General features: G+C 37.3%; 1 protein-coding gene across 3 annotated transcripts in view; it reads left to right on the plus strand.

Moving 5' to 3' along the window:
• Positions 1 to 2,564, plus strand: part of lbr (lamin B receptor) — a 15,307-nt gene extending 12,743 nt beyond the window's left edge. For all 3 annotated transcript variants that reach the window (XM_017434104.3, XM_017434105.3, XM_037981683.1), the window contains exon 14: positions 281 to 2,564. In XM_017434104.3, the coding sequence (XP_017289593.1) occupies positions 281 to 441 (161 nt within the window). In that variant the 3' untranslated portion in view covers positions 442 to 2,564. The remainder of the gene's footprint in view (positions 1 to 280) is intronic.
• The last annotated feature ends 5,257 nt before the right edge of the window (positions 2,565 to 7,821 follow it).

The raw sequence follows: 7,821 nt of genomic DNA on the forward strand, positions 1-7,821 counted from the left end.
CACGTAAAGCAGCGTCATGTCGCAAAACGGAGGTTCTTCGCAAAATAGTTATTTTTCTTCTTATTTATCACTTATATAAACTGAATGTATGCAAAGTGACAACACTAATACATTCGTCGTAGCCTACGTTATGAAATATTTACATGAATCATTGATACAATTATGATATAAACGATAGAGACGATAGAAACGATAGAGACGATAGAAGAAAAAATATCACGATAGACATCGTTATATCGCCCAGCACTAGTTCAAACAATGTTTTTCTTCTGACCCACAGGCTTCAACCACCTCCTGCCGTGGTACTACATGATTTACTTCATCATTCTGCTTGTGCACCGAGACTCACGCGACATGAGCGAATGCAGGAGGAAGTACGGCTCAGCGTGGGACGAGTACTGCCGAACTGTCCGCTACCGGATCATCCCCCGTGTGTACTGAGGAACCAGCACTTGACATGACAGAGCTGAGGCCTTTTTTTTATTCCAACATGACAAGCGCCTGAAAGCTCTTTCACTGACTTAGTTTGACTTTTTACTTCTTTTTTTTTAAAGCAGTTTATTTTTGAAAATCTTGAATTTTGACTGAAGAAGCTTTGAATTTTATGATGGATGAAAAAAAAAAGACCATTATATTTTGAAGTTTTTTTTTTCTTTTTTTTTAGAAATGACCTTTTTTAATAGTAAGGACTTAAAAATGACAACTTAAAAAGTTTACAAAAATGTGGAAAATAAAATAGGCTTTTTGTAGGAATGACTATTAGGATGTACTGTATATTTTTGTATATACACATTTGTTTTTATACATCAAAAAAATTACACACCTCACAAAACCTATATTTTTTTTATCAATTATCTTTGGTTTGTGTTTTCAAACTGCTTCAATATTAGCTTGGCTATTATGAAATAACTCTGTCCGTATAGCTTGTTCTAATGATACTGCCAGACTGTGTATATTTGAAGGACGGGAGGAAATACTTCCCTTTTTGATGCTCTGTACAGTGAAACTATGACTTGTTATTTCTCAGGACCTGGGTCTTTTTCAGAGTTAAATTAGAAGTTTTGTCTTAATTCTTTTGTTTATAATTTTAAATAGAAATCATTTAGGTTTGACTTGAGAGTTTAAATGATTTTAGGTTTCTTGAGAAATGCACTAATGTATTTTGTTTTTCTTGCGTTATCGATTCCAAAGTGTACCGGTATTTAATTTGGCTTTGCTACCTCAGATTAACTCCCTGTCCTGTTCTTCCTGCTCGGTGCCTCTAGGTGGCAGTGTGTGTAACATGAGGCCAACCTCACCACAGAAAAACTTCAGCTCGTCCTTCATTTTTACAGCCATCTATAAAGTGGCTACAACTTCAACATGTTTCGAACCTACTTGTAAATTGTTCTGGTAGTCTCTGCAAAGTGTCTTTTTTCTCTAAATTGAATTGATTGGTATTTGCCCCGCAGACAGTGCTATTTTATTACAGGGTTCCTGCGCAGAACCTTTCATTTCAAGCCTGGAATTTAGTGTTTTTCAGGTCTTAAAGGTTAGGAGAAAAGTATAGAGTGTGGAAACACTATTTCTTTTGTAAAGATTACAGAGACTGATTTAAACAGCAGTGTGCTTTTCTGATTTATTAAGGCTAAAATAGATTAGTGTGCAAAAAGTTTTAAACCAGCCCCTAATTTTGTTAAACTTGGCTTCTAAAATCTGGCACTTTGAAAGTAAAATATAAAGAAATGAGGTATGAGTCAAAATGTTTGCACAGTAACTATAGAGTCATAGTTTTCAGTTACATTGAAAGACACATTTTGAAGGTCACAAGGCTTAAATGTGTGCAAAGAATTTACTGTGTTGCATACTTGGTGCAACTGCTGAGCTAAACGTTGCCCTGGTCCTGAAAGTCTGCTGTATCTTTATAGCAAACCTTGTACTTAGGTATTAAAAAGGATTAAAGAATTTAGACATTTTTAAACAGAAAACCTGTAAGAACCATTTTCCTTTTTTACTTTTCAGCTTTAAAATAAAAATATCAGTGATTAAGATTATTATTTTTAATACTGTGACAACATGCAGAGCCGAGCCGTTACCTGTGTTACCTTTTCTCGCCTGTCCATTTGCAAGTTCTCAAAGTATTTTTTGTGCAGCTATAGATGATCACACCAGTAGCAAAACATCCATTAGACTCGATAGCTTTTTTATGCTGTGCTGACTGAAGATCATGTAAATATATATTTTTTAGTCATGTCATTTTAAACTAAAAGAAGTGACAGTAGTAATAGTGATAATGTTTTCAATAGCTATTTAATGTTGCTTTTTATTTGGAACTTTTAAGTTAATTTTGACCACTGTATTTATGTTTACATCTATGTTCTGGACAATATTACAGATTGTGTTGATGTCAGCACTGCTGTCGCTCCAGGACTAGTTGTGGTTAACCATATGTTATAGTGGAAAGCAATAACTTGATGTACTTTGATCAGACACCACTCAGTAAGGATGTTATTGGATTCAACAGCTTGATGAAGCTTATATGTACAAATGTTGCAGCATGAAATAAAGATTTTCAGTATTTTGTTCCACTTTGTACAGTTTTTTTTGTTGGTTTTCTTCACAGGCTCCAACAGTAGTGAGCAAAGCTTCTCTTAATTTTTGGATAAATAAATATGTCTGTTTTAAAATGACATTTATTGATACAAGGGGTACAGGGTGCTTTTCTACTCTGCTGGGGGTTCTATTTTTGTTATTTTTATTTTTTACATTTTTGTGCAAGTCCTCATAGGAGCAGAAGGCCTTATGCAGTGTACACTATTATGCATCCAGCAATGATTTCTGATATATTGTTAATAAACTGGCTGAAAATTCCAATAAATTTACAGGATACCTCCTGTAAAACCCCAGCTGTCTGGAGCTCTGTACCTCAGACATCAGGAGAAACAGGTCACAGAAAGTTTTACTTGACGTATCGAAACTGGTGTTTTGATTATTTTAATAGTTTTTATACAATCAAAGTTTCAGCTTTATCATTTTTACAGAAGTTCTTTTTAACTTTTCATATTGTCTACACATAAAAGTACGGTGGCCGTCAGGTGCAGACGCACAGCAATTTGTGAAACGCGCTGCAAACACATGAATGATACAAACTCCAAAACACACAAACACAAAAAATAAATGCAAGGAAAAGGTGCAGCAAAAGGAAAAATCCTGCAAATACCCAAAACACCAGCAAGTAAGAAAAAGCTGCAGGTTGGACTCGGTGTCTTCCCGCCGTCTGACCCGGTGCTGGCAGAGAGATGTTGATCCAAAGACTTATAGACTAGAATATACATTACTGTCCGTCACCTCCCCTCTGAGTGCTCCCTCTTAAACATGGTGGTTTGTTTAAGGACCAGCAACAAATTACCAAATCACTGACCCTTGGAAAAACAAAAATGAATTAATCTCCATGTTGTGAACTAACCAAGAGTTAACGTTGAATTGTTGCACTAGACTGGTTAAAAAGGCACACCTAATTGTATCTGATTTTAAAGCATTTTATATTTTTTATTATTTTTATGAAAATGAGGTGTTAAAAAATGAATGTTGAATTGTTTCATTATGTGGATGTATCTTATTACTCCAGTCTAATGAAACAATTCAACATGGATTTAAACTGAAGCATCTGATTTACTGGCCGGAAAGGAAGGAATTGCAAAAGATGATGTCTATGGGGTTCAGAAAACACTTTGGTTTGAAAACAGCTGATTATTGATTGCTTTGCAGACTTGGTCCTCCTACAAACACACTAATACTGTTAAATTTCTAATAGGCATTACCCCATAAGGGTCAATTTCATGTTTTTTAAAAGCATGTGGTGGAAGAGCAAGTGCTGAAAACTGGACTACTAAGCAAGTGATTTCCCGGGGATCTTGTTTTAGCAGGCAGAGGTTTCAGTGTTGGTTGAACTGCTCCTCCGTTACAGCTGGAGTGTCCTGAAGAAGCAGTTCTCTGTCCATGCTTGTGTTATTATCCTTGTGCAGCTTTCCATCTATCAAAATGTCTGGAAAGTAACGGTCCTGACATTCAGAAAAGCTGGACGTGCTCCTGCCTGGAAAGGCTTGGTCTTCTGCTCCTCTGTAGGTTCATGAACCTCTGGAAACTTCAGCGCTGACCTCTGACCTGGTATTCCACTGGCTGTGGTCTCAGACGGGCGCTGCAGAGGTCAGCTTCTTGTTGGCGCAGCACACCTTGTCCACCCAGAACAGTAGTGAGCCCACATGACTGCACACCTGCAAACACAAGAAGATAGGCTCATAAGACAGAAAAATGCCTATTTGGACAGGTGCTTTTTGTAATTATGTTGTATGTTTGAATTGAATTGTAATATTAATCGTACTGGACGTGGTTCTATATTTTTAATACATGTACATTTTTTACCTCTCCAAGTCCTGCCATACATTCACAGCGACCACAACCCACCTCCCCGTCTGGAGACACAATCACCCACAATCCTCCACTGTGAGTGGCAAACCTGAAAGTTGAAAAATATTTTGACTCTATACTGGGTAAGCGTTTCAAAGCATCACTCTAACATTTCAATATGTAACAATAAGACAGAATATGTCTTAAATCTAAAGCCACATGTTTTTTCCTCAGTAGCTTCTATGACTTGAGATCAGGTGATGAAAAATGAATGTTAAATTGTTTCATCAGACTGGAGTAATAAAACATAATGAAACAATTTAACATTCATCATTTTTCATCACCTCAATTTCATACAATTGCACATCACAGCACCTTTTAGCAGATGACGAAGCATCCTTGAGTCCACCACACCAAGCTTTACAGGATGTGACAGCTTGTCAAGGTCCAGTGTGTGTCCTTAATGGAGATGCTGAATCTTTAGGTCCCATCTTACATTCCACACTTAATGCATAAAACCTGGGAACAACACAGTATTACTAAATAGTTGATGACACAGAAAACCCAGATGTAATGCAAGAAACCTGAACAATAATGTCCAACCTCAACAACATTGTTTATCTGGATGAAACCGAGGATCCTGGTGTGGTCCGAATAGGGCCAAGGGCAGAGGATGGTGATGGTGATCTTCCATTGATGGACAGGCCGTTTCTGTCAGAAGCTGGAAGCTTTTCAGAGGTAAGTTTGTTCAAATTGTGACAGCTTTGCTTCTGCATAGGTTTTATTAGCATTTTTTAAATGAAGATGTTAACATCATGAAATTTCACAAAATTACTAAATAAAGTATCATCCTTTTCAACCCATGTTTTATATTCTGTCATAAACATTAAGTTTCTTTGTATGGAGAGGCCCACATGACCACACACTGAAACTGTTTACTTTACTTTAAAATAATGTAAATAGTATGCACACCTGGATAACAAAAAACAACATCACACTAAGGCAGTTTTTACAAATACTTTAGGATGCCAATGCTTTTAGATGTAATTAATGTCTACTTTTAGTTATTTTCAAACACGGCATTTAAAAAAAAAGAAAATGTAGAAACTAACATGTGCTGTTGTATTTTATGTTGTTTATGTTTATGTTACCTCCCTAATTTTGGTTACTAAGAAAAAAGAAAAACAAAGCCCATAGAAGCATATTGATACCAACTCCCCCCTCCCTTATCTGTTCTGTCTCTGCATGTCCTTCAAGGTCTGCTTTATCTCCAGTCCTCGTCTCTCATTGGTTTCATTTGCTGCATCCTGGAATTTATGACATCTTCACCTCCCAATAGGCCCCAGGTGGCCGGGGGAGTACCACTGGTTCCCATCCCCGCTAACACCAGGTAGCCCATAAAAGGAAACCATGGCCCTTATGAATGGAGGGTTATAGTAGGTCAGGGCCTGGCACGGCACAGTTCCACATGCAGCTTCAGCAGCTTGAGAACAAGACAGAGCTTGATCTGGTCCAACTTCCTCCACAGTCACAGCAGGTCGGCTGATGTTGTCCTCAGATGGGGGGTGGGTTTTGCTCACAGGCTCAGATAAGGCCGGAGTGAGTCCCATCGGTGTGAGGCCTCACTGTGGCAGGATGGTGACTCGGCACGTTTCCATCATTTAACAGTGGCTTTTTTTTCCCAGGTCAGGTGGATGAAGGTTGTTTTTTGAAACCCCACTCACAAAATAAAAATTTTCACATTGTCTGATAAAGATATATATATATATATATATTGTATTTCATGTCAATATTGACAATAAATGTTTTACTCAAAAGAAGATTTTGTATTTTGTTTTGAATATAACTTATTAACAGTAATGGCAAAAGACTTTTTGGAGACAATTTGGTAAACAGACTGCTATGGAGTGTCATAACTTTACAACTGTGCATGTTGCTTTCTGCAAAAGGCATCCAACACATCAGGAATTCTTTAACTGAAGTATATTTCCATCAAAATATTTACTGTTTAGCTTGAACTGAAATACCCCAGCAAAGAGTAAAAAGGATCCAGCTATTCAGAAATGACTAGCACACATTAAAATACCACTGCTTACTAATATATCAATAAGTTCTTTGTGGAAAACCAAAACAAAACAAAAAAAAAAACAGTCTAATCATAGGACATAAATCAATGCAAGCATGAGGAGAACATGCATGTGTGGGAGGTTTACACACTGGAAGCATGCAGCTGGGTTTCAGAATAACAATCATTTAAGCAAAGGTGCTTGGACATATGCAAACAAAAACTGTCCCATTGTTTCTTATTACATATTTCCCTAGACTTACAGTAAAATTGCATGTTAATGTCTGGGCTGTGTTTCTGTCATTAGCTGACAGATTGTTACTTTGATCACTGGAAACAAACAGCATTTTTTCAAAGACATGTGCAACCCTATTGATATGGTGAATACTGCTGGCCTCTCTCAGGCAAATATATAAGTTCACAGACTCATATGGATCTGTTGGTGTTGTCAGTTGAGACTCTGCCAATAAGATGTTGCATATGTCATATACATCTGGATCACAGGGTATGGTTAGTCAAAAGGCACATTCATTTCTGCACATTTGAACATGTTCATTTTGAACAGGTGCGAGGAAATGTTAGATTGTACAGTTCAGGCAGCGAATACATCACATTTGGCCGACCGCTGGGAACTTGCATGTTTTTGAATGGCCTGATGTGGTGAGAGAGATGTGCCGTGAGGTTATGTTTCTCTCTCTCTCTCGCTCTCTCAGGTCTGCTTTGTAGAAGCAAGAAGTTTACAGTAGAACTGTCTGCTGTAATGTTTGCTTATATTATTTTGAAAGACAATCCTAATTTGAAATACCCAGACCCAGTACTGAAAACAGGAAGTCGCTAGGCAACTTGGCAGTTGAGGGACTACATACATGTGTACACAAAGGATCAAATATATGGTAGACATGAAATCTATTACCTAGACTTTGTGAAGTCCATACCTGCACGAACTCCACTGAGTTAAATGAGGACTGCTAATCTGAATAGAAAATGATTTAAGACAGAATAACCCTTGTGAAGACAGTGTCCTCTTGCACTAAGTAATCTTTTAAAATGTTGCTCTCTGATGTGTCACACGTGCCTTTTGGTAAGCACAGACTGAATATCCTTATATTTATGGCCAATTTTCATAGTTAAACTATGACAACTATCCCACAAAGTATTGCAAGATAATGCAAAAGAATAAAATCCCCCAATGTCCCCTAAATGTCCTCCCCACACTGTAAAGAAGCCACGATTGACGAACATTTTGAAAAAAAAAATTCAAACTTTTCCTTAAGGCTGTGCACATGTAACACAGTTTACAGGTATCCTACTAAGATGGCAGACTTTCTGTATGATGAATTTCTGGTATAATCTAATGGGGTTTATGTATA

Source organism: Kryptolebias marmoratus, linkage group LG19 (assembly GCF_001649575.2).
Source record: "Kryptolebias marmoratus isolate JLee-2015 linkage group LG19, ASM164957v2, whole genome shotgun sequence".
Classification (NCBI taxonomy): Eukaryota; Metazoa; Chordata; class Actinopteri; order Cyprinodontiformes; family Rivulidae; genus Kryptolebias; species Kryptolebias marmoratus.